Genomic DNA, 27,183 nt, shown 5'->3' with positions numbered 1-27,183 from the left:
CAAGCACCTGCCTCGTCTGCACACGGGTCTCCGTTTGTTGCTCTCGCACTGACCTGGCGCGCGCCATCCACCTGCTGCTCTAACGTAAGATTTCCTGATATTTTTAAATTGAAACTTTAAGTGGACTGGGAAAAGGAGAGGTTTAATTTTTCGATGTTGCTTTGTTCTGCACGTTACTTATTTCAGGATTGATCTTAGCGGTTAGATCAGGATAAGGATGCGTTTTTAACAAGTTTGGAACTCTGGTATATTAGTAGGTTTTTCAAAATAGCCAAAGAAGAGAGGATTTTACAGTGTCTTAAGTGAACATTTTCCTTCGTCGCTTGTGGAGCTAGAGTTCCTGAAAATGCTCTGTGTCTCTGCTAATCAAAAATTAACATTTCGATTGCCGTGTTGAGTAAGAAAGCCATCATGTGAGCTTTTCACATTGGATTTACTGAGAGTGGCCTTGTTTTGCCATTTCAGGACATTTGCACTCATTATCCCCCACACTCCGTTTTAGTGTGGTAGCGCAGTTTATCTCACGGTAAGGCTTCGGCCCCAGAACCCGGCCCAGACAGGCAGGGCGGCCGACGGGCGCGGCGTCCCGCGCGGGCTGCTCCGCGCTCCGCGCTCGGCGTCACAGGCGCCGGGGGACAGCGCGTCGCCGCCGCGCTCAGGCCGGGCGCAGATGACGGGCCGCCCCTCCTTTCCGGAGTCCATACTGACGACAGCTCAGCTCCTCCCGTGTTTAAGGTGAAGCTCCTGCGAGAAGGGGAAACCGTGCACGTGGCGGCCGCGGCGGAGACCTCCGGCAGCCCACTCGGGGGCTCGGCCGTGGGCGCGGAGGGCGGCGCTGGGGCGGAGACGAGCGGCCGGGGAGGCCGGAAGGGCCGGCCGGAGCGCCGAGGGAGAGCGGGGCCCGCGGGGACCGGCCTGCGGGGCTCAGCCAGGCGCCCCCATGGCCGCCCCGCTTCCTCCCCGCGCGCGCCGGCGGGGCCGGGAACGCGGCCTCGGGTCCGCCGGGGGGGTCGGGGCCTGGAGGGCAGGCGCCCCCCGCCGTCCACGGGGTCTCCGGGGCCCGCGGGCAGGAGGCGGTGCGAGGTCCTGGCGGGGCTGTCTGCCGTGAGCGCGCGGGCGCCAGCCGCGGCCCCGCCCCTCACCGTCCTCGACGCGCGCTCACTCCAGCCCCGCCTCGCCCCGGCCTCGTCTACGCCGCGGCAGCCGCGCCTCGGCCCCGCCCCGCCCCGCCCGCTCGTCCTGCGGCCGGTCTGCGCCCGCGCGCTCCCGGAGTCCCGGCGTCCCCGCTCAGCAGGCGGAGCCGGGCGGGGGCCTCAGAGGACGGCGCTCACGGGGCGCGGGAAGAAGTCTGGCTGAAGAGGGCAGGGAGCAGTTCAGAAAGAAGGGACTGGATCGGGGAGCCCTCCGGGCAAGACTGGCTGCCTGTTCCTTGTCGGGCAGGTAACTGAGCAGGGGGTGTGTGTAGCCTGTTGTTGCGTGCGCTGTGCCGGGGTTCCCGCAACACCCACCCACTCACTTTCCCCTGCCTTTCACCTTATAAGCAGTGGACAACAGAACTCTCAAATTCCTAGCCTCCTTTACTGCCAGCGTTGGCCAATGAAACGTGGGCTGGAATTTATGAGGTTTATCCAAAAATCTTCTTGGATAGAAAGACCTTTGGCTTTTGCGCTTTCCCTTTTTCTGTGTGTGTGCCTGGAATGCGGATATGATGCCTTGGGACATAGCAGCCATTTTGTGACTTGGTGTGAGGTGACAGGCACACAACAAGGACAGCAGGGTAAGAGAAGGAACCTGGTTCCTTGAAGACAATATCGTCTGATCATCATTTGACTCCTCACCACCCCCAACCTCATCACTAGCCATTCCTCTCACCCTGCAGTCTACAGTCAGCACTGGTCAAACATGTGATGCACATCCTATTTCCCTTGTCAGAGTTTCTCAGTCCTCCCTTTCAAAAATTACTGATTGTGTCTGTTAAAGTGTTTCTACTGCATGCTTAAACTTGAGAAGAGGATCAGCACTGTTATGGGGAGGAATGTTCACATAGCAAAAGAGTCAGGGGACCTGAGTTTAGTTCTGGCTTTGCCGTTGACTGCCTCTCTAACCTTGAGCAGGCCAGATCAGTGTCCTCATCTGTAAAATGGAGGTATTGGACATGATTTGATTTTCCAGCTCTTTTGTTCAATGACTCTGTGAGGCCAATGGTGAAATCTTTCCAGGGGACGAGGAAAAACCATACATGATTGATAGTGCAAACCCCAACAGAAGTTTACAGGAGAGAAAGCAGGGAGGACATGTCCATGTCACAGCAGTGGTGCGGGGACAGTGGGGAGGAGCGTGGTGGGGAGGGGAGGACTCTACCTCTGCTGGATCAGCATCAGAGGCTGTTTTCTATGGGTTCTGAAGAAACCGAAAGGTGGGTCAAGTCCAGTGTCTGTCTGTTACCAGGTATCACTTCAGTGGGTTGAGCCAAGTGGTCTTGATGTACAAAGCTGGTGTCTAGAGTGAGCATTCCTGGAGAATTCAGATGGTGCTGTCTTCAAGTTCTTAAAGGAGTACATTGACCCAGCCTTTCTAGATGTTATAGATGTTACTGCGCAGGGCCAGGTGCTACAGTGTAGCCATTAAACACACGTGTCTGTAGTTCAAACCGCAGGTTCCATTATGGGTCGACTTGATGGGAAGGTCATCGTCCTGACAGCTGCTGCTCAGGGGATCGGCAGGGCAGCTGCCTTAGTAAGTTCTTATCTCGTTTGCTCACTAACTGTTGAGGTATTAAGTTATGCAGACAGATCTCATGGTTATTTAATTCTGCTCTACTTTTTTTATTGGCTTTTGTGCTTCTGTTGTCTTAAGTTACAGAAATAAAAGTTGCTACTCCTGATCCCAGGCAGATGAAGGAAGGTACACCCCACATGTTTATTATGATCGCATAACTTTTTTTTTTTTTTTTACGTGAGGAGGATCAGCCCTGAGCTAACATCCAATGCCAATCCTCCTCTTTTTTTGCTGAGGAAGACTGGCCCTGGGCTAACATCCGTGCCCATCTTCCTCTACTTTATATGGGACGCAGCCACAGCATGGCTTAACAAGTGGTGTGTAGGTGCGCTCCCGGAATCCGAACCGGCAAACCCCGGGCCACTGCAGCGGAGCGCAGCACTTAACTGCTTGCACCACCGGGCCGGGCCCTATGATCTCATAACTTTTGACTCTGCGAAACTTAGTTCTGTGCCTCAGTTTCTCTTCACCATAATAAATTTACTGCAGGGGCCCTACAGCAGTGCATAGCTGTCTGAAATCATGTCAGTTCAGAACTCCAGAGTGATAACACTGTCAGATTACCTTTACCTTCTAATTTATAACAACTTCTTGCACATTGTATTCCTCACCTGAGCTAATAATACACCTTAAATATAACAGTAGGATATGGTTTGACATTTATGAAAACACTAGTGTACTCTTAGGAGGAAAAGTGTTGAAATAACCCATTTTTCTCATTATTTGGAGTTTAATCACCTGCTCATAAATGGAATACGGGCTATCAAATCACAGCATAGTAGTATTTTGAGAGATGTTAATAACAGAATCCTAGTTTTTTAAAAAAACTATTTTATTTGATATTACTTAAAGGGACAAAGTCAGATGAGAAGCGCCATGTATGTCACGTTGTTCTAATTAATGATAAAAATAATAACGGAAGGGTGAGTGAGACTAGATAGTTTGAAATTCCACCCATTTTATAAGAAAAACAGCAGTGAAAATAAGATATAGAAAGAAAAGGCTAAATGACTTTCTATTCGTGAGAGCAGCTTAACCAAGTCAACAAAGGGTTTATTTGTGCGTTGTGTCTACCAGGCTTTTGCAAGAGAAGGTGCCAAAGTCATAGCCACAGATATCAATGAGTCCACACTTCAGGAACTGGAAAAGTACCCGGGTAAGCAACTCAGCATCTTGAACTTGGGATCCAGAGTCCACGAGGTATTATAAAAAACAGTGCTGGGCTGGCTCCGTGGTGCAGCGGTTGAGTGTGTGCGCTCCACTTTGGCGGCCCGGGGTTCGCAGGTTCGGATCCCAGACATGCACCGACGCACCGCTTATCAAGCCATGCTGAGGCTGCATCCTGTATAAAGTAGAGGAAGATGGGCATGGATGTTAGCCCAGGGCCAGTCTTCCTCAGCAAAAAGAGGAGGATTGGCATTGGATGTTAGCTCAGGGCTGATCTTCCTCACAAAAAAAAACAAAAAAAACAGTGCTCACATGCTGAAAGGAAATTCCTTGGCTGCTCAGCTCCACCAGCCTTCTTTTTAGAGCCTGATTCTTTGATATCGAATCTATATTCTGTGAACCTACAGACAAAACTCTTTATACTTAAATTTATAAACAAAATTTTAAGGTGTATACTTAAAGTTTTTTTATTTATCCAACATGTTGAAGGATTCAGTACCTAGTTACAAAATTATAACTTATGATGACAACTCTCCCTGCTGTGCCCCTCCTCTCAGCCTCAGCGCAGTGCTGTCCAGTAGAAAAACGATGTGAGCCACATGTGTGATTTAAATTTTCTAGTGGCTACGTTTAAAAAGTAAAAAGAAACAGGTGAAAGTTAATTTTACTAATATATCATATTTAACTCAATATATCTAAAATATTATTTTAACATACTCAATATGAAAAATTATTATTATTATTTTTTAAAGATTTTATTTATTTATTTATTTTCCCCCCAAAGCCCCAGTAGATAGTTGTATGTCATAGCTGCACATCCTTCTAGTTGCTGTATGTGCGACGCGGCCTCAGCATGGCCGGAGAAGCGGTGTGTCAGGTACGCGCCCAGGATCCCAACCCAGGCCGCCAGCAGCGGAGTGCGCGCACTTAACCGCTAAGCCACGGGGCCGGCCCAAAAAATTATTAATGGAATATTTTACATTCTTTTTTCATATTAAATCTTTGACATTCATGTGTATTGTATACTGACAGCATGTTTCAGTTTCAACTAGCTGCATTTCAAGTGCCACATGTGACTGGTGGCTACCATATTGGGGACAGCTCAGCCCTAAAGTCACATATGATCAGAAACCCTAAGAGAGTACCCAAATTATTGAGCTATGTATCAAGTCAGTGACTTTCCAAGTCAGAGGAAAGCTGTTGTACTGGAAAAGCACTAAGGGAGGGAAGTCTTTCTGAAACCTCTCTTTTCTTTGTTTGTTATCTATTCTTTCTATATCTATGAGACAATAATAAAATGAACCATATATTTTTTAAAAACATAAAAATAATGACTGTGTCTTTCATTGAAGAATGTTTGGGATTATTTAGTAACTGGTACAGAGTGTCTCTCAGACCCCATGCCAGGTCTCTCATGTCTAGCCTTCAAGTGTTTCATCCCTTTTCCTGGCCCCTCATTTCTGGTTCTTGCAATTTAGTCCAGAAATAAGTGATGATACCCTTGACCAACAAAGTCATTTCTGATAAATAATGCAATTGACATGAAGGTAAAGCACACAAATGGGAACAGTTTCCTGTCTCACTGCCCTGCCCTTCCCCACCCCTTGCTCAGACAGGAGTCAGGGTTCCTGTGGCAGGGCCTCCACCTCTGGGGAGGAGTGGGCTACAGCGCCCCTGCTCCCAGTTATTCCTGCTGTCTCACAGGGGTGCTTCTAACATAGATCATTCATGCTTCACTGTGAAGTCCTTTCTCAGACAAGACCTTTATTATTCAATTTAGAGAGTGGAGAGAAAGGGGGAGAGAGAGGTGTGTTATTGGGAGGTCAAGATGGGGAGGACTTTAAGATTTTTATTAATGAGATTCTTAAGACCCTACGAGTGGTCAACAATCCTGTGAAGCCTAAATGAACAGACACTGCACTCTTCATACTTCAGAAGCTACCTCTTCAGGCTAAACATTTTTTATGGGTATAAGTAAATAGTGTCCCTTGTTTTGTTTTTCAGGCATTCAAACTCGAGTCCTTGATGTCACAAAGAAGAAACAAATTGATCAGTTTGCCAGTGAAATTGAGAGACTTGACATTCTCTTTAATGTTGCGGGGTAATTCGTAACTTTTTAATTGCACTCTCCTTACAGAAAGTTTTCTATGTCTTTTATTAAAAGAATTTCGATGACATGGTGAGATAATTCATTGTGAATCCTAATATATTCCTTAGGAAATATAGCTGGATTTTTGACAGAATTTTTATTACAAGTAAGATTCGGCAAGTAAGATAGCCATGGAGTTGACATGGGCTTGGGGCCTAAAGGCAATTAAGGATCCTCAAGACAACTGGTACCAGTCCAAAGCTATGGATCGTCCCGAGGCTGGGAACAGGCTCACACCAGTGCACTTGTCACTGATGTTCCACTAGGATTTATAAAACAAAATGAAAAACTGTTTTCCAGGAGTGTCTTTAAAGCAAAGTATATCTACCAGAAGCCAAGTACTCAGTTTATTGAAATGCAAATGTTCCAAATTTTTTGGCCCAGCATCTGGCAATCCTTTACACCTCCTAAGCACTGCGTTTCTTATTGGGACAATTACTCCCAGCCGAAGAAGTTTCATTCTGTCCCTTTGTATACAGCACAAAGAGAATGGCTTAATTGAACTTAATAGGGCAGTACCCAACTTGCTGATTTACGCAGGGAGGCCGAGAGGCTGGATCTGGAGCGGCTTGCAGGGACAGCGAGTGCTAGTGCTCACTCCCTTCTTAGGTGTGACAGTGGAGACAGGACAGGTGAGGCTCTCACAAGACTAAGTAGACACAGTCTGACATTCCACTTTTGTTACGTGGTGTTACATTCATACTGCGGCATTGATAGAAAACTCCTAGGGCCTTCTAATTTTTTTTTTTTTTTTTGTGAGGAGGACTAGCCCTGAGCTACCCTCTGATGCCAATTCTCCCCCTTTTTTCTTGAGGAAGACTGGCCCTGGGCTAACATCCATGCCCATCTTCCTCCACTTTATATGGGACGCTGCCACAGCATGGCTTGACAAGCGGTGCGTGCCCAGGATCCGAACCTGCAAACCCTGGGCCGCCGCAGCAGAGCACGCGCATTTAACTGCTTGCGCCACTGGGCCAGCCCCCTAATATATTTTTATGATTCTTCCTAACCATGTTTCAGGATGAAAAACATCTCAGTCTATCCATATAGTTTATCATGTGTTACAATGTATGGGAAATCAAATTAAAGCAACGATTTGGGTTGATCTATTTTATAAATAACCTGCTCATCTCTCATATGAGAATATACCCAGAGCCATGAAAAAATCAACTAGCAAAATTAGTTTTTGAGCATCTATTAAATTTTCAGCAAAGTAAGAGAGATAGAAATATAGCATGTGGTTCTTGCTGTCATTTGATTAAACTGGAGGTACAGTGGTACATAGGAATCACAACCAGCAATATTTTATAAGTAATTACATAATTTTGGTCCAGGAGACAGTGGAATCAATTAGGACTCCATTGTTTAGAAGGCTTCCTTGAGGAAATGTGACTTGGAAAAGCTGGAGGCTATGTTACGAGTTTTGTTTGTTCTGCTTTGTTTACTCAATCTGCCAGAACTGTACAGTAGCAACATTACTTTGCTGCCCCGAGAAGATGAGATACTTGTTTTCCCTGCAACTTTGATTTCCCTCGAGAATGCTAAATCTGTGCCACCTGAGAGCGCTGTAGCTCTTGACATAGGCGTCAAATAGGGCAGGTGTCCTCATGTTTGTTTTCAATGGCGTTGATGTTTCCTGTGCTTTTGGTATAGAGCTGCTTATGTTTGGTGGCTCCAAACTCTTGCCTTATTCTTTTAAAAGAAGGATCCTGTTTTCAAATAACAAATTTTTTTAGCTTAAGTTGTTGAGACACTTACTTACCTAATGTACCAAGTGATACTATGTTTGAATTGTTAAAAGTCTTGGTTAGGGAAGGGACAATAGTCTAAGTCAATAAATGACAATAAAAATAGTAAGAAAATGGAATAGAAGTCTCTTCGAATGATCATTTTCCCCATCGTTTACTCACTCTTCCAGGTTTGTCCATCATGGCACCATCCTGGACTGTGAGGAGAAAGACTGGGACTTCTCAATGAGTCTCAACGTCCGCAGCATGTACCTGATGATCAAGGCATTTCTCCCTAAAGTAAGATGACCACCATCGCTAGGATGAGCACCACATTAGTCTCCAGGTCTGCATCTTGGGCATCTGAAAGAATCCCCACGTGTGCTGAGGAGTAATAATAGTTAACATAATGACTAACATGTAGTGAACGTGAATACCAAGGCATTTGATATAAATTAACTCATCGAACCTTCCAGCACACCCATTCAAAGAATATTTATTAAGCAGTTTCTACATGCCAGGCTCCATTCTAAGTGCAAAAGGGAAATCAGAGAACTAAACAAAGTCACTTCTGTAAGGGAGGTTCCATTTTGGAGAGGTGAGGCAGGATAATATATAATCAAATAAACATGTAACATGTGGGGTGGTTATAAGTGCTGTGAAGAAAAAAGAAGCTCTGTTATCAGTAAGGCCAGGACCTCACTGCTAAGATGGGATTTCCATTGAGGCCAAATGAAGTGAGGGAGCTAACCATTCAGCTGTCTGGGGAGAGGCCTCCAGGGAGAGGGACAGCAAGGAGGCCTGCGGGCCCACAACAAGCCAATCAGGTAGGTACTACTTTATCCCATCCACTGTACTGAGGGGGAAACTAGGAGGTTGGGAAACTTGCTCAAGTCACATAACTAGCAAGTGGTTAGAGCCAAGACTGGGCACACGCTCTCAAGATGGATGCACCCCACTGCTTTTCTGTACCCTGAGCATCCTCCTTGCACTCCTGTCTTGCACTGAGCCACAGAGGTTCCAGAGAGCTGAGAGACTGTGTGTGCTGAAGAGAGAGTGTTCCTCCTGAGTTGGCCACTCTTGAATTCTCCAGCCTTCACACAGCTCATCAATGTTATTCACTTTATTTTACAAATAAGCATTAAGCACCTTTTTTTTTTTTTTCTGGTGAGGAAGATCAGCCCTGAGCTAACATCCGATGCCAATCCTCCTCTTTTTGCCGAGGAACATTGGCCCTGAGCTAACATCCGTGCCCATCTTCCTCCGCTTTATATGGGATGCTGCCACAGCATGGCTTTGACAAGCGGTGCGTCCGTGCACGCCCAGGATCCAAACCTGTGAACCCCGGGCCACCGAAGTGTAGCGCACACACTTAACTGCTGTGCCACCGGGCTGGCCCCAGGTGCCTTTTGATAGAAAACACACACCAGGTGCCCTGGGGGAGAGGGGTATAAATATGAAACATTGACTTCAAGTGAGTTTATAAGCCAGCAGTAGTGGACAGCACGGGCTCAGACAATGAAACGGGTTGACTGAGTACAGAACCAGCTCAGTTCAAGGTTGTAAGTTATACCCTAGTGAAATACAGAAGAGCCACTCTTCCTATACATCCCAGCTGGATGAGATGACTCGTGTCCTGAATGCTGCCCGACCCGGGGCAGGGGAAGAGCTTTCTAATGGCACAGCAGGGCTGATACTTTGCTCTGAACATTCAACGTAATGTCAAGAAGGACACAGATGAATGCTAAAAGGAAAGTGAGAAAAATTGACTTAGTAACAAAGGAATTTGCTTTTTGTGTGTGTGTGTGAGGAAGATCAGCCCTGAGCTAACATCCGTGCTAATCTTCCTCTTTTTTTTGCTGAGGAAGACGGGCTCTGAGCTGACGTCTATTGCCAATCGTCCTCCTTTTTTTCCCCAAAGCCCCAGTATAGTTGTGTCATAGGTGCACATCCTTCCAGTTGCTGCATGTGGGACTTGGCCTCAGCATGGCCGGAGAAGCGGTGCATCGGTGCGCACCCGGGATCCGAACCTGGGCCGCAGGTAGTGGAGCGCACGCATTTAACCACTAAGCCACTGGGCCGGCCCAGGAATTTGCTTTTAATCTACTTGTTTAGTGTATAGAAGCCATCTTTGCATGGGCCCACAGAATGTTGAACTAGCAAATTTCTTTAAAATATAAATCGCCTTTTTTTGCCTATTTGGAGTTCATGAAAATCTACGTTATTCAGAACCTGGGTGCATTTTTGAAGACTGATCCTTACCACAGGATTTGGGGAGAAGCCGAGGCTATGGTAAAAGGGGAAAGCTTGGGTCACAGTGGGTAAGACATGTGAGACCCCTGTGTGAGACCAGCCTCCTTCACGTCTGGAGTGCTGTACAAGCATCAGGGAGGGACGTGGTGGGCACAGTGGGTAAGACGTGTGAGACCCCTGTGTGAGACCAGCCTCCTTCACGTCTGGAGTGCTGTACAAACATCAGGGAGGGACGTGGTGGGCACAGTGGGTAAGACGTGTGAGACCCCTGTGTGAGACCAGCCTCCTTCACGTCTGGAGTGCTGTACAAGCATCAGGGAGGGACGCGGTGTGGGCACAGTGGAGCTGAAATTTAAACTTGTAAGTGTTAACTTTTAAAATATCAAACGCTAACTTGCAAATTAGTGAGTTTGCCTATGATTTAAAGCATCTCAACAGTGATCCATATGAGCCAATGACACTCATTTGTAAAAAAAAAAAAAAAAAAAAATCCCAAGAAATATTAATGACTGGGGTGGGGAATCAGGAGTCAGTGCCACTTGTTAAGGTGACCCTAACCAGCCGGATCCTGAGTTCGGACTCTGGTGTCAGAAGACCTTGGGCTCAGCCTGAGCTCTGTCCCTCACTCGCCAGGTGCCCTGGGAGACGGCACTTGGGCTCTCTCAGTGTCTGTTGCTTCTGTTTAGGGTGAGGGTGATAGATTACACAATCCCCTCCAGCCCTAATTGTCTAGGATCCTCGGTGTCCATTAACCATGACACACGTATACCTGGTTAGAACTTTCCAGAGGAAGCCAGGATTTGGAGTCCAGGCAGATCTGAAAGGTCAGGTGGTCAAAACATAGGAACACTTGCAGGAAATTTCTGTTCATGGATAGACATAACAGAAAACCATTCTAAGACTGAAAAATCAGTCAAAAGGCAGAGCACAAATTGAAAATACTGTAAGAAGAGGTCAGTGCAGAATCCAAGGCCCACTAGAAGAGAAGATCCATTATAGCAAGGGTCCGGGGAGGTCTTGGATATTTGGGGTTTTTTCCTCCTTTGCTGTATCTTAGAAGAGTCCCTAGCAGACAGAGGTGCTTAGCAAACATTGGTTGAATGAATAAATGAATCTAGGTTGTCAGTCCAGGGGGGATCAGGCATGGAATCACTGAAGACCCAAGTAGCCAAGGTCTGCAAGTTTAGGAGCTGAGTTCTGATCGAGGGGAACAGAAGAGCTGGGTCAAGAGTAGGCCTGACTAGAGGGAATCTTTAGAGACCTTTGTAGCCCCGCCTGCATTTCTGGGAGATCAGTCTTGTGGCATTACTATGTACAGGCACTGCACTTTAAAGTTTGTATTGGCCACAGAGGGCTGCTGCATGGCAGCCATGAGGAGCGTCACACGGAGACAGCAGGTTCTGAGCTGGTAGGAAAGCAGCATGGAGGGAGGCGAGGACCTGGGCTCGCGCATCAGCCGACAGACCTGCTGAGTGGATGGTGCCAGTGTTGGGGCAGCACCAGCATCTCTAGGTGCGAAATTCTACAGCTTGCCTGAGAGATCATTGCATTTCAGGAGATTGGAGACTGAACTTACTTAATAGCCCATTTTTATATATTAAGGTGGGCTATATGTATTATATATGTATTAAAAATGGGTTGTATGTGTCAATTATATCTCAACAAAACTGGAAAAATAAATTAAAATGGGTTATTTGCTAAAATGGATAAGAAAGAATAATTTTAAGGCTAGTTTTCAACACCATTATACTTTACTAATTTTCCAGGTCTTTTTTATGAGGACCCCATTTCATTATGATTCTCTTTATTATACAGACAAACAAGTTGAGTTAAATATTTTATCCCCTCCATCTTCCTTGGCTTGCTCGTGTCACCTCAGCCTCTCCCGGTGTCCTTCAGTGCATCCAGCACTATGCCATAGGATGCTTCAGACTCTTTGCTTTTATTTTATTTATTTTTTTTGTGAGGAAGATCAGCACTGAGCTAACATCCATGCCAATACTCCTCTTTTTGCTGAGGAAGACCGGCCCTGAGCCAACATCCATTGCCAATCCTCCTCCTTTTTTTCCCTTTTTTTCCCCAAAGCCCCAGTAGGTAGTTGTATGTCATAGCTGCACATCCTTCTAGTTGCTGCATGTGGGACGCCGCCTCAGCATGGCCCGACAAGCGGCGCGTTGGTGTGCACCCGGGATCCAAACCCAGGCCACCAGCAGCGGAGTGTGCGCACTTAACTGCTAAGCCACAGGGCCGGCCCCAAGACTCTTTGCTTTTAGTACAGTTAGTAGCTAAGTATTGAAACAGAAAGTAAGAAGAAGACCATAAAGAGACGTACAATCTTGGCAAGCTCGTCCCTGATCCATCCGATCATTCACCTTCTCCATTCCTGCAAGTCTTTGTCTGAAAGTGCTGGAGAAACTCACCCCAATGGAAGGGATTTTTTTCTCTGGACCCTTTACACTGCCTGTCGAGACCCCACCATTTTAGAAACTTTTCTTCACTTGATTTTCATGACAGAGCATGTCCTGGTTTTCCTTCTTCTGTTCTCGAGTTGGTATTCTTCCATTTCCTCCTGGCAGTGATTTTTGACTCTTCTCCACTCTCTGTGTCCACCATCTCCCCTTGCTCTTTATAGTCGTCCTCCCAGCCTCTGACTTCCATGAGAAGTTAGTGCCCAGTAGGCAGGAATTCTCTCAACCTCCTGCTGCTTCCCCCCAAATATTCATGAGTACCCGTGCCCTTGCATGTACATATATTATCTTGAAAACATATCTTAGGGAAGAGGGAGAATCCCCCTCCACCCTTTCCCTTAAGGTTCTCATGGCTGGCTAAATAATTAAAAGACAGGTTAGGGGCCGGCCCGGTGGCGCAAGTGGTTAAGTGCGCGCGCTCCACTGTGGCAGCCCGGGGTTCACCGGTTCGGATCCTGGGAGCACACTGACGCACCGCTTGGCAAGCCATGCTGTGGTGGTGTCCCATATAAAATGGAGGAAGATGGGCATGGATGTTAGCTCAGGGCCAATCTTCCTCCAAAAAAAAAAAAAAAAAGGTTAGCAGGAGAAAATAAGACCAAGTTTAGTAACATGTATACATGGGAGAAACCAGGGAAACTGAGTTTCTCAAAAAAATGGCAGAGATTCTCATCTTAAGTACTATCTTCAGCCAAAGACAAAGGAGCATGTTGGGGGTGGGGGGCGTCAGTTATGGGAGATTACCAGAAAAGCACAGTCAACAAGAGTAAGGTTATTATGCAGATTTAAAGCCTCACCTTCCACATTGACAAGTTTCTAGAGATGAGGTCATCCCCCCTCTTCCTAGTACAGAGAGGGAGATACCTTTACAAATGGAGATTTCCCTTATAAATGTAAATGTTTGTCTGGCTACTCTTTTCAGGGCCACCTAGAGAATGAGGCTGGGGAGAGACAGAATTTTTGATAAGAGTGGCTTGGTGGCTTTCCTCTTGTAACATCTATTTTACATTAGATTACAGCCATCATATGGTAGTAACTCCTTCCTGAAACAGGTCTTCTATGTGAAATTCTTTAGGCAGTTTGGGGGAGGCCAAATGTCCATCAGAGAAAATAATTAAGGTAAAGAGATATATTTCAGGGCCGGCCCTGTGGCTTAGCGGTTAAGTGCGCATGCTCCGTTGCTGGCGGCCCTGGGTTCGGATCCCGGGCGCGCACCGACACACTGCTTCTCTGGCCATGCTGAGGCCGCATTCCACATGCAGCAACTAGAAGGATGTGCAGCTATGACATACAACTATCTACTGGGGCTTTGGGGGAAAAATTAATTAATTAATTAATTTAAAAAAAGAGAGAGAGATTTCAGGGTGGCCAATTTTGATCTCCCACACATACATACTTGTTATAATTAATAAAGTGTAAGTTCATTTGAAAATATTTTTTAATTCATAGCAGCTTTTTTCATTATACATTTCTTTAGGTCTGGGGCAGGGTCCAGCAATCTGCACTTTAAACTAGCACCTCAGGAGATTTTGATGCATCAAAACATGTTGACTGCCTACTGTGTGCCCTGTCTAGGAGGACAAAACAGCCACAGACCTCCTCTCTCACAGTTCACACTGCAGTGGGGGAATTCCAAAGGAGGTGTTTCTAGGACACACTGCTCTAGATGGGGAGGCATGCCCTCACTGCATGTAACCACACCAAGTCCCGCCCTCTGCATCTCCGCTTTTACCACTCCTTTCCCAAATCACTGCTTCAGCTTCTAGTCGTTTCCGCCACGGGTGCCAGAGTAATCTGTAATCCCCCGATGGAAACATACCTCTCCTCCTCTGCACTAGACCCTTCGTTGTCACCACATGGCCCTCAGGGGAAAGACAAATTCCTAAGTTTAGCCCCTGCTGGCCTCTGCAGCCTCTTCACCCCAGGCCCTACATTCCAGCCAGACCCATCCTTTCCCCCCAGTTCCAGGATAGAGCCTTTATACCTATGGTTCTCTCTCCCTACAAAACTCTTCTCTTTTATTTTTCTGGCTGATATTACTGCCAGAGAAGAGTGAGAACCCCAAAAATGGGGTTCTCCTACCCAATGTGCATTAAAAAATCCAATTATTACAGCATCAGATTTGGGAAAAGAAAACAGCTTTATTGCTAGGTCAATCTGCAAGGAGACAGGAGGCATGTGCTCTCAGATCTGTCTCCCAGATCCAGGGCTTGGGGCAAAATTTATGGGACAAAGGTCAAGGTGATCTGAAGCGTGGAGATAGATGATTGGAGGTGAGGAGAAGTGAGGTAATTGATCATCTGCACAAGCTTTATGCCTCTTCATGTTCACAAATGGCAGCATTACCATGATCTGAGGGTGGGGTTTTCAGTCCTTTGATGTCAAAAAGGTCACTTAATGGACATTTGCACAGGCCCAGTTGATGGGTTGGTGGTCTCAACTGGCCTGAACTGGACAAGGGGGTCTCTCAGTTCCTGAAAAACAACTCTTAATTACTCTGTTTATAAGATCAGGTCGGTTGAGCTGGTCCTAGAGGGCCTGAGGTTACACTAACTCTCTAGTTTTGAAAAATTGACCCACATATTCCCTCCTCAGGAGCCCTCCTCTGAGTGTCTGGCGGTGGATTGGTCCCTTCCCACCACCCACCACCGCTTCTCTGCGAAGGTCCTTGCTGTCTCTGAACGCTGGTTATGTCAGCCACTCCAATCAGACTGGCAGCTCTCTATAGGCAGAGACTGTGTCACTTATCTTTGAATCTCCTGGACCTACACAGAACCCAACCACCGTAGGTATTCAACAAACAATGTGTTCACTGGCGGGAGAGTTTTCCAGCCTCAGGAACACACAGTAAATGTGAACATTCATTTGCGTTCCATCAGCTCAGAGCTCATTCTTGGCCTTGCTGATGCTCTTGTGATGGGAAGGCGTAATCCCCTGGGAAATGTTCCTGCAGCGAGAGTATGCACCACATCAGTCCCCAGCAGTGATGGGCGGCTGTGAAGACTGCTTGATGTTAACAGCTAATAAGATGGTTCCACAAACCCAAAGTAAATGCAAATCTTTTAAAGAGGTAGTATTTTTAGCCTGTAGAGTGACTTTTTTTTGTTTTGTATTTGCTTTGTTTTGGCAGATGCTTGCTCAGAAATCTGGCAACATCATCAACATGTCCTCTGTTGCCTCCAGCATCAAAGGTGGGTCTGTCTTCCTCTGGGGTCATGATGCACATGTTCACACACCTTCACCAGCTAAGAGTTTTGAGAACAAGCAGAGCAGAGATGATAAAACTCACACATAACTTCGAAAGTGCTTTTTTAAAATTAGTATTAAGTTCCTTAACTACCAGTCCTTTCACCTTAGATGTTGTTGGGGAAGAGGGAGAATTCCCCCGCTCTGCCCTTTCCCTTAAGGTTCTTATGGCTGGCCGAATAATTAAAAGACAGGTTAGCAGGAGAAAATAATACCAAGTTTAATAACATGTATACATGTGAGAAACTCAGAAATGAGCAACTCGTCCCTCTGTCTAAGCTGCTTGCTTAAGTATTGTAGCTAAAGGCGTGGAAGGTGTTGGAGGGGTAGTGGTTTGGGATTTCAGAGGGGAAGAAGACAATTCACAGGGAGATAGAAATGCAAACATTTGTCTGACAACTCTTTTCAGGGCCATCTATAAAGAATGTGGCCAGAGAGAGACAGAAATTTTGATAAAATGGTCTTGGTGCCCTCCCTTTCCTATCGCAGCATCTTATTTTACATTAGACCACAGCCATCATATGGTACTGGCTCCTTCCTGAAACAGATCTATGTGAAATTCTTTGGGCAGTTTGGGAGGAGAAATTCAAAAGTTCTTCCTGAGTCTTCTGAGTCTTTATTGTCTTCAGCTTGAAATAATCTGCATGCCAGAGTGGTGCATCTTGGGGTGGCCTGCCCTGAGCACCATCAGTGTGAACCAGTCATAAAATTAAATAAAAGTTTGTTTGCTTTGCTGTCCCTTTCATTCTTTCTAATGGATATGGAGATGAAGATCAAACTGGGAGAAGGAAACATTTATTCATTTAATTAATCAAAAAGATGTATTGGGGACCAGCTGTGTGGCATAGTGGTTAAGTTCATGTGCTCTGCTTTGGCGGCCCTGGGTTTGCAGGTTTGAATCCTGGGCACAGATGGACACACCACTGTGCATGCTGTGGCAGCATCCCACGTACAAAATAGAGGAAGATGGGCACAGATGTTGGCTCAGAGCCAGTCTTTCTCAGCAAAAAGAGGAGGATTGGCAATAGATGTTAGCTCAGGGTCAGTCTTCCTCACCAAAAGAAAAAGATGTATTGAAGAACCAGTGTGTGCCTCTGCCCCAAAAGAATTCACAGTCCAAAAGGGGGAAAGAGTCAGGCAAATGCACGTCTTCCACAGTGTGATAATATCATAACAGAGCTTCGTAGGAAGTGCTGTCACAATGCAGGAAGAAACTCTGCCGGTGGGCTTGGGGAGTGCTTCACAAAGACAGTTGGTCTAGGCCCTAAACCAGAAGCCAGGTTGAAGGGCCAGGATTGCAGTGCAAAATGGAGATAAAGGCACAGTCTGGCACACATGGATTTGCCAGTTTAAAATGCAGTAGCTACTGCTGAGAGAACATTCCTTCTTTTTGCAAGGATACACACGTTAAGCCTGCACAAGACAGGAATACAAAGAAATGCCCAAGCCTCTTGGTTTTTTGTTTGTGCTTTGCTTTGCCCTAATTTTCTTTTGGAATCTGCCTAAGGGTTCTCCCAGTTGATGATGAAAAACTAAGACCCCTGCTGTCATTTAAGTGCAGCATCTCAACACCTAAGCCTCAGTTGAGTTGTGCCAATAATGGTGTTATTTTCCCAGATTCAGAAACTAGCTCTATTAAGGGAGAAAACCTGATGTCAATTTTTAAAAAGGATTAGGTGGAGGAAGCATGACACTGGTTACTGGGGACAGTTATCTGTGTTCCCTTTCTAATGGAGGCTATGTTTTTTATTCCTTCAATTGTCGAACCTTCCCTTCGTCCTCAGGAGTTGTGAACAGATGTGTGTACAGCACAACCAAAGCGGCCGTGATTGGCCTCACCAAGTCCGTGGCTGCAGACTTCATCCAGCAGGGGATCAGGTGCAACTGTGTGTGTCCAGGTGAGTTGGGCTCCTCTGGGCTGTGAACTTGTCCTTCCTGACTTCCCAGGTGCCACTGAGAGATCTACATGAGCTTGTTCACCACCTGTTATATTGTGTCCTGTCATTGGGGAAAGTTCAAAAGAAAAAGAGTCTAGGCTTGTTACGGTAAGTTGGGAGAGAGATCCTAAGTCATCAGGAATGAGCCACAGAGGCAAACAGTTTAAAGGCTCCTCATGTGCGTGGGGGCAATTCTAAACTGCGTGGTTAAGAGACATAATTCGCCAGGGCTTGCTGTTTTCGAAGCAGACCAGGGATGACCTTGTCAAGGGAAAGATGAAAATTAGACCGTGTTCCCAGGACAGCAGAAGAAAGTAAGAGGAGCCTCCCAGGACACAGAGGCTCTGCCATGTAAATCACCTGGGTTGGCCCAGGAATCAAAAGGAGGGATTAGCGAGTCAGCAAACTATGGCCTGCAGGCCAAATCCGGCCCACCACCTGTGTGTAAATACAGTTTTATTGGAGCACATGCACACCCAGTTTGCTTCTCTATCGGCAATGGCTGCTTCATGCTACAAAGGCAGAGTTGAGACCAAATGGTTCTCAAAGCCAAAAATATTTACTGTTTGGCTCTTTACCAAAAAAGCGTGCTGACCTCTCATAAAAGAAAGGAGAAAAGCAGAACTTATTATTAGTAGAAAGGACATTCAATATGTCTAAAGTAAAGCTTCCAATAACTTATTTCTTAGGAATAACTTCTCATTTTCTTTCTTTTTTTTTTTTTTTTTTTTTGTGAGGAAGATCAGGCCTGAGCTAACACCCATGCCAATCCTCCTCTTTTTGCTGAGGAAGACCGGCACTGAGCTAACATCTATTGCCAATCCTCCTCTTTTTCTCACCTTTTTCTCCCCAAAGCCCCAGTAGATAGTTGTATGTCATAGTTGCACGTCCTGTTAGTTGCTGTATGGGGGACGCGGCCTCAGCATGGCCGGACAAGCGGTGCGTCGGTGCGCGCCCGGGATCCGAACCCGGGCTGCCAGTAGTAGAGCGTGTGCACCCAACCGCTAAGCCACGGGGCCAGCCCCCCTCATTTTCTTAATATCAGTGGGTGTGTCTATTAAATAGAGATGCCCTTTCACCTGGCTCCACTGACCAAAGTGAGCACAGGTACCTAAGAAGAATTATTAACTTCCTCTCTGAGAAGAAATGATATTGCATATCCAGGATCAAGGTTTCTCTCAGTGGTTCACAACTGGTTCTGGGGTTGTGGAGGGAAAGCATTTCAAAATTACCTGTGGGACCTTTCAGAACCTGAAGGGCATGCTAGGATTTGGGGAAGGAGTTGGTGGGGAGTAGTCTGGACAGTCCCACTGGAGACTCTGATGTAACCCAGCCTGGTCTCCCCTCAGGTTGAAAACCACTGATTTATTGGTTAAACAGGGAAAACAACTAAATACCTTTTGTTGACACAAAATAACCAATAACCATTATATAGATAAGAGAGATAAGGTGAGATTTACTTGAGCCAGGGTGAGGACTAGCCCAGGAAGGCAGTCTCCACAAAGGAAGAAAGTGTTCCAGAGAAGCATAGTCTTCACTAGAGCTTTATACCTTTTTAGAACAAAGAACACACATAAAACATGCCCAGGATACATGTTCAAAGTTTCAGAGAGGTACTCAGTTGCAGATTAGCAGGTCAACATGACCCTGAAGTCGGGAAAGAGAACTTATCTTCAGGAGCACTGATAGGGCTTACCGACTTACCATACTGGTGGATACTGGTGGGCGTAGGAGGGGAAGTATGCATCCTTACGTTCAAAGAGTGCATTCTTTTACTTTGAGATAATGCTTAATGCACTCTTGAATGGTTAAGGCAGATGTTTGATAGGCCATAAGTCAGGCTTTTTTAGTTCAAGCCAATCAGTTTTAAACCAAAATAGCTACCCCATATACCTCAATATGCGAAAATTTCTTGTCACCTTCAAGCTACAGCATTCCCATTATTGAGGTGTTGTGTATAGTTTTCGTTGGATTAAAAAGATAAACATCGGTAACACTAAGAAAAAGGAGAATACAGGAGAGACGGTTTCACTGGATTTTAACATACAAACTGGTGACACCTGAGTCTTGCTGTTCTTGGTGCCATGTACCCCATAGAATAAATGGCACAATGTTTTGGAAAATGTGATTGTTTTAGTAACTCTACTTTTCAGAAGATTGGAAAATATGTCATCAAATTCTCTGGAACAAGGAACTAGCTGTGACTCACTGAGCCAGTCCCAGAAGGAAACGTGATGAAGAATGAGTGTGTCTGGGATGGTGCTGAGGGCTGTAGAGTCACGGCTTGTCAACACGACTTGTGTGGACAGTAGCATGGTGTGTCAGCCTGTGCCATCGACACAGCAGAGGCAGGTGACAGTGGAATGAAACAGAAGGCATAGGCTTGCTCCACAGCTTTCATTTAATAGCCATTCATACCGGCCACATGTAAGATGTGACGCTCCTGCGCCCCAGTGGGAGGAAGCTGTAAAAGCTGTAGGGATTTGGAGGAGAGTGTTAGAGAAGCTTAAGGCGCCTTGAGCACACTGCTGGTGAAATGTGGGACTTTAAGGAGGCTGTTGATGAGGGAAATGAGGAAAATGTTATCTGAAACTGGATACAAGGGGATGTTTGTTATGTGGTTTCAGAAATTTTATCAACACTATTGGCTGCAGTAACGTGGAAGGTAGAAAAATGTTTCTAATGAACCAGGAGATGTGGCAAAGGCAATTTCCACTCAGAAGAGAGTGCTGCCCCTCAGAGTAAAATGAGAGAGGAGAGAAAAGCTAAAGAAAGGGCTGTTAAACAGAAAGGAGCCAGAACATGCAGATTTTGAAGCTTCCCAGCCTCCCCTGAGACATGGCAAATGGTGATAAAATTAATGGTGAAATGGTTTCCGAGCAAACATCACATCTATGGCACTCTCAGGAGCATGGTCTAAAGATGGAGCTGAGGGCTGACTGCAAAATCGTTTTTTATGACCTCACAAAGACTATGTGGTCTCCTGGAGTACTGTCAGCCAGAAAAAGGCCCTCTGTAGAGAATTTACAGATTACATAAGTTAACAAAAAAGTCTGGGGAACTTGCTCTGTAGGATCGTGAACTAAGCGGGATTTAAAAAATTTTAGTGTCATTCTTATTTTTCTCTTTTTAAAGTAAAATATTATAAATTATATTTTTTGATGAGAAACATGAAACAGTGTTAAAATAGGAATTTGAAGCCTATGAAAATAGGAAAGATAATGAGGAAAATTTAGAGCCGAGGACTGTGACAGGCATGGAGTTGTCCCTGAGGATTCAGAGTGACTTGACAGCAAAGAATGGTTTTGAGATCCTGAAGACAACCTGGGTCCTTGTACTGGTGAAGAACTTGTATGGTTTTATCTACCCCTCAGGGCTGTTGTGAGGATCACTGAGATAATAACTGTGAAAGTACCTATAGTCCATAAAGCATCATGTCAATGTGACGGGACTACAATGCTGGGGATTCACCCCGAGTTCCTGCCTCGTGTCACAGAGAATTACAGTCTGTGCTTTTAAAAATCACAGAAATGTTAGTAAAGAAGTTGTAAGCCTATTTAATAAAAGGGCAGGCAGGGAGAGGTGAAAATGTCATTCTAAGTCATGGAGAGGATTTCTCTGATCACTGTATCCTACAGAAAGGAAGTTTAATTGTCAATTTCTTTTTCAGTCTAAGTAAGTAACCAAGCTGAATGTCCCCCTTTGATTTAGGTACAGTTGATACCCCATCTCTGCAAGAAAGAATACAAGCCAGACCAAACCCTGAAGAGGTATGTCTGCTATTTTAAATGTGTTTAAATCTTCTGGTTAAAAAAACTGCCCTCTTCCTTACCTAGAATAGACAAACGCGTAGAGACAGAAAGTAGAAGGGTGGGTGGCAGGAGCCGGGAGAGGGGGACTGGGGAGTTAGTGTTTCGTGGGTAGAGAGTTCCAGTTTTGCAAGATGAAAAGAGTTCTGGAGATTGGTTGCACAACAATGTGAATGTACTTAACACTACTGAACTGTACACACTTAAAAATGGTTATGATGATAAATTTTATATTATGTGTATTTTACCACATTTTCAAAAAAATTTAAAAACCCTTTTCTTTAATATTAATTTTCTGACCTGTCACAGTGTCTGCAGGCTTTAGTGTCACACAAATATTTGAGCAGCTTGGGCGTCACCATAGTCCTGCTTGGCCCACAATTAACGATAGTAATGATATTCTCATGTATTACGTGTCATGCGTGAGTAATCAAGGCAGCAAGCCAGTGGTGCCTCTGTAGATTCCTCTTGCCTTTGACCTCCTGAAGGAGTTGCAGGTGAGTTCACACCTCAGCTCGCATCACTGATGTCTGGTTTGGTTTCTGGTCACAGGCACTGAGCGATTTCCTAAAGAGACAGAAGACGGGAAGATTTGCAACCGCAGAAGAAATAGCCCTGCTCTGCGTGTATCTGGCTTCTGATGAAGTAAGCGCTGTTCTTCCCAGGGAGGTCATTATCCTCAATCACATTGGGCCACAACTTGCTCAGCAAAATAATGTCATTTTAGAGAGTTATGGCATATATATGTTAAGATGCTGCATTTACAAGCTAGGGATAAGTGCTGATTAATTTGCTCAAAGAAGGGCCACTTTGATCTGAGCCAACAACTCTTCCCCACTCAACTTTACATGTCAGTAAAACTTCTAGCAAATAAAATGGAGGATTGAAAAAAATTAAATTGTTCAATTTTATGAGAGACAGTTGCTTTCAAAAATTACAATTGGGGAAACCTTTAAATGTAATTAAATAAATGTAATTAAATCATTACATTTAATCAACAATCAACCAAATGAATTATTTGTTTTTTTATTTATTTGATTTAATCAAACAAATGAACCTCCAAAATCATGAGGGCTTCTGGTGAAATAGGGAGAGTTAACCAGATTTAATTGTGTCCAGGTGACACAGAATTGGCATCTGGTGTTCTTAGTTTTACTGGCAGCTTGTTTAGAAGAATCCCACTGGCTCTTTTTTCCTATGACTTCTTACTGTTTGTCATCTTATATGGAAATTCCTAATTCTTTCTCTTTCCACGTTGCATCTATTTAGTAATCAGTTTCTTCCTGAATGGCTATTGTATATTTTTAAATGGCGTACAACTGCAAAAGCAGAAACTATATTTATAAGGAATAGAGCACAAGAACATCTCCCTGTGTTATGTCTTGGAATATTACATGCCCTGGGAACCTAATGTATTGTGTCACTGATCAGTCGGCTCCTCTCTACAGGAACCTGGTGCACACCGGGTGGCTGGTGAATGTGACAGATACAGGGGTTGAAATGTCTTAATGACAGAGCGGTTACTACTTGTCAGAACTATTAACAACAGCTGTTAATAGCTGGGGAAATTGCTAGATAAATGACTAATGGAGCAAGTCCACTGGCTTTTGTGATTTCTCTGAATCCATATCTCCAGAAGAGCTCATTTGATTTGCCAGTACTGCTGATAAGCTAAATTGTCCTTGTTTAGCCAGAGCTTAGGTTACCAAATATTTGGAAATGTTCTGGCTTGAAATGTGCAACAGAAGGAACTTTGGCCTTTTAGAGGAGCCCAGAGGAGTCCATACGTAAGACCGAGAACTTGCCTTTTAAAACAACTGGGGGGAATTGGGGTTGTTTCTTGGTAAACTGATTTATTTGCTTTATATGATCAGTTTTCATATACTGAACTTTAAAAATTTCTGTACTTCTATTATGTCTTTCCTTCCTGCCTCTTCCATTGTCTCGGGCGTTAGATGAATTTAAAACTTAGAACACAAATTTGTCTTTATTATCCATGTTTAAGTTAAAAGATTGTTGAACCTCTATCACAAGGATCACTTCAGCTTTAATTCTTTGGAAAATGAAAAATTCTGTGGCAAAAAACACTAATGTTTTTTAACTCCTTTAGTTTTATACAGATTTAGATGTCTAAAAATAGTATAGAACATTTTTCATAGTTTAATAGATAATTATTATTCACATAAACTTAAAAAACACATTTAGCATGCTTCAGCTCCTGGAATTACCTGTGTATATTGATCAACTAAATATACACTATCTTTTTAAAAAGTTTTGTTTGTTAATTGACATCACCACTTTATGACTGACACACTCCTCTTTATTAATGGCATAAAACTCAGCTAGTTTAGAATAGTTATGAGTTTCAAAATGAAAATGTGCTGTTTTAGCCTACACTTTATCCTAATTTGGAGAATGGCTATGTATCACCAAACTGCTTAATTTTCTGAATCTGAGACCAAACACGTAACAGCCCCTGCTTAGAATGTGATGTGTGCTCAAACACCAGCTAGAGGCCAGTTAGTTCCAGGTCACAAGAACACTCAGCAGTTTCAAATCACCCAAAACTTAATTCCAGTTTTCCTAAATTCTATTTGTTAAATGAAGTTTTCTGTAACCACGAGAGTAAATTGTTATCTCAGTTGTAGAAAAGTTGAAGAAGCACAACCTCTGTAAAATCTGGCTAAGCATTCTGTCTCCTTGTGTCTGTCCCTGCAGTCTGCCTACGTGACAGGGACTCCTGTCGTCATCGATGGAGGCTGGAGCCTGTGAGGCAGGGTCTCCTCGAGGGCAAGGCAGGCCCTTCCTGTCCACAGGGTATGAAGAAAACTCACTCAGCATCTCTTTCCTATTAATGGTATATTAATGAAAACAAGCCCTTTTTAATAATGTCATTGTTCACTAGGGTTTGATTCTTTAAATATATTAATCTTCTAATCTCTTGTGAAATCATTGTAGGTTAATAACACCACTGCAAAAGAATAGCTTTTAATCCTCAATTTGTAAGCATATAAAATTAAAATATGAATATGAAGAAAAGGAAGTTTTTAAAAAGAAAAATGTATTAATTTCTATTTTATTTCTATTGCCCAATATTAAAATATTTTCAGTTCTGCATTGGTCTGTGGATGCTAATGGATACTAATTTAAAGTGGATACTAATTTAAAATTTTTACACTATTATAAATGAACACCAAAGGTAGGAAGGAGTTTGGCTTCAATAACTTACATTAAACTACATTAAAAGGACAATAAAGGACTATTCAGAACTATATGTTGGTCTGTTATATAAAAGAAAAATAATCATCAGGTGTTTATACTTAATGGCTGTCATCACTTGTAATTACGTACTGTTTTCTTAGTCTAATTTAAAAAATCTTCATTAAAATAAACAATGATATTTGATGTGAGCCTAAAAAACATATAGTTAACTAACTGGCAGTATTGTCAGTTTGAGCGATATTTTTTAGCTTAAGTATAGATTTCTTCAGCAAATTCCAGGATAACAGACAAGAGGACATAAAATTTAGAAATAGCCTCTAGATAATTAAATATAAATGAATCATATAAAAGGAAACAAAACTAAAGAAAATAAAATTTTCAAGAAAAAATTTAAGTAAATTCATGGATGACAGTTCTATGACAGAGTACTAGGGAGAAGTTTTTTCCAGTTCTTTTAGTTTTAGGATTTTATCTTTGTTTTTTATTTGTTGTTACCTCAAAGGCCAAATGGTATGATGCACATATAGATACTCAATAAATGAGCAGTTATTCTTAGTCTTTTCTCTTAGAACCTTAATTAATATTAACAAGGAAATTTTTTAAATGGACAATGAAAGGATAACATTTTATGTATGAGGCGGAATATTATGCAGTTGATGAAGATGAATTAAAATTGACAGCAAAAGATATTTTGACTATCATTCCTGATAAGTCATTGATTGTAAGATTTGCCTTAGGCTTCTGGACCAGGTGCTCCTCTACTGGATCACAGACAGCTTGGTTTGTGACCTAGACCAGTCACCTAATTTATCTTGGATGTTAGTTTCCCAGTTTGTGAAATTAGGGAGTTAGGCCAAATGACTTGCATTTCTTTTGGTGTATCATAATCAAATTCTGTAACTTCTTATCAAGGGAAGTAACAGAACACTGAAGCTTATGTTATGGAGTACTTTATGCTGTGAGCAGATGGGCCTCTATATGTATATGTATATGTATATTTTTCAGTGTATTAAGGTCTTTAGAATTATAACCCTATTGACTAGATTTTGCCTTTATTGTTATTTTTTTTCAGGATTTCCATAGAAGGCATTGTAGAATAAGTGGGAAAAAGTTGGTGATGTAGGTCTGAGTCCTGGGGCCCACACCAAAAGTTGCTGTGCTGGATATGGAAGTTTGGCCCTCCCATCCATTCCTACTTGCTTCTCCTATGCCTTCTTGTACAGGAGAAACTGGAAAGCTAAAATATTTCCTAGACTCCCTTCCAGCTAGAGTTCTGGATGTAAAATTAGGGTCTGGCAAGTAGATGACTTGCCTGAGATTTCGAAGGCAGGGATGAGGCAGAGGCCATCTCCCTGCTATTTTTGGCAAATTTCTGTTGACAAGGAAGGTCCAAGAGATGCCAGTGTCCAGTCTCCAGAACTGTGGGTGTTGGGAGGGCCTTACAGCAGCAGGGACAGCCTGACTCAGCATTGTCGTGTTGAATCACCAGCTCTGTGGCTGTCCAGAGGCAGTTAAGGGAGGTGGGGAACATCTGTGTTCTCTGTCCAGGCAGCTTCCAGATCCCAGCTTCTCGGGGTCACAGCTTCAGGGTTGTTCTTGAACTCTGTAGTCCCTGTGGGGTCTCCTGATTGAGGCAAAAATAGTACATTCCCCAGTGGTTCAGTTCCTAGTGTTCTAAAAGTCAGTCCTGGAGGCCCAGCCTAGACCCCGCACTTCCAGCCCTTTCAACAATTCATTCCATTCTCTTTCTGCTTTAAATGCCTGGAGTGGTTTCTGTTTTCTGCACTGACTCTGATTAATATGTTTGCTCTGTAGCCTCTGAGTCACCTAAACCTAATCTCTTCAGTTTCTTTTGATGGGAATGAAGACATGAGATGAGACGCAGGGGCCTGCAGTGATCTGATGCCTTCAGCTGGGCTTGCCCTTGCCAGGTGCCACAGACCCCACATTGAGTTTGGCCCTGAAGGTATCTGGGTTTGTTACCCATAGACTATATTATCTCTGACATCCCTTGCTCTACAAGTATAATGTAAACCATTTCTTCATTTAAAACATTTACAGAATATGTTCTGTAATGAGAGATTGTTGAATATCTGGTTCATGCCCAACTCTTTACTAATCCTACTGATAATTGTAGGCTGCTGACAAACCCCAATGATAGAACAGATTTTTCCTCTGGGGGAAAAGGATTTACATCTTGTTCACACAAAGCCTAGGAACACTGTATGTGGGGAAAGGGAGCTGCCTGTATATGCACTTGTGTGATGAAGTGGTGTTCTCAGTATCTTAGAGCTGTGTGTTATATGTGTTAAAGAAAGCACAATTATGATAAGTTCTAAAGAGTTTTTAGCAGCCTTATAAAGTTGTTAAGTATATCTTGTCAATATAATAAAAGCGCTTTGCCTTTTTAGAAATCCATTCTTTTGT

General features: G+C 44.0%; 1 protein-coding gene across 3 annotated transcripts; it reads left to right on the top strand.

Annotated features, from left to right (window-relative positions):
• Positions 1–27,174, top strand: BDH2 (3-hydroxybutyrate dehydrogenase 2). 3 transcript variants are annotated; one of them, XM_087434658.1, is made up of 11 exons: positions 1,292–1,440; positions 2,645–2,736; positions 3,856–3,934; positions 5,950–6,046; positions 8,013–8,121; positions 15,673–15,733; positions 17,573–17,686; positions 21,437–21,495; positions 22,087–22,179; positions 24,253–24,351; positions 25,829–27,174. In XM_087434658.1, the coding sequence occupies exons 2-10, from the start codon at positions 2,665–2,667 to the stop codon at positions 24,304–24,306; spliced, it is 738 nt and encodes a 245-aa protein (XP_087290784.1). In that variant the 5' UTR covers positions 1,292–1,440; positions 2,645–2,664; the 3' UTR covers positions 24,307–24,351; positions 25,829–27,174. The 3 variants fall into 3 exon arrangements, with proteins under 3 accessions (XP_087290785.1, XP_087290786.1, XP_087290784.1); XM_087434659.1 differs by lacking the exons at positions 1,292–1,440; positions 25,829–27,174 and adding an exon at positions 1–84 and having other exon boundaries at positions 24,253–24,651; XM_087434660.1 differs by lacking the exons at positions 1,292–1,440; positions 25,829–27,174 and adding an exon at positions 640–735 and having other exon boundaries at positions 24,253–24,651.
• Positions 27,175–27,183: the final 9 nt, after the last annotated feature.

This window comes from Ceratotherium simum, chromosome 8 (genome assembly GCF_057802395.1).
Source record: "Ceratotherium simum simum isolate JZ-2026a chromosome 8, ASM5780239v1, whole genome shotgun sequence".
Lineage (NCBI taxonomy): Eukaryota > Metazoa > Chordata > Mammalia > Perissodactyla > Rhinocerotidae > Ceratotherium > Ceratotherium simum.
Note: the sequence above shows the minus strand (reverse complement) of the source record. Positions and strands in the feature narration are given on the sequence as shown.

Coding starts and splice junctions, on each gene's coding strand:
- BDH2 (XM_087434658.1), top strand. CDS start 2,665: ATGGGTCGACTTGATGGGAAGGTCATCGTCCTGACAGCTGCTGCTCAG. Junction 8,122..15,672: donor TCAAGGCATTTCTCCCTAAA/GTAAGATGACCA, acceptor TTGTTTTGGCAG/ATGCTTGCTCAGAAATCTGG. Junction 21,496..22,086: donor CCAGACCAAACCCTGAAGAG/GTATGTCTGCTA, acceptor TTCTGGTCACAG/GCACTGAGCGATTTCCTAAA.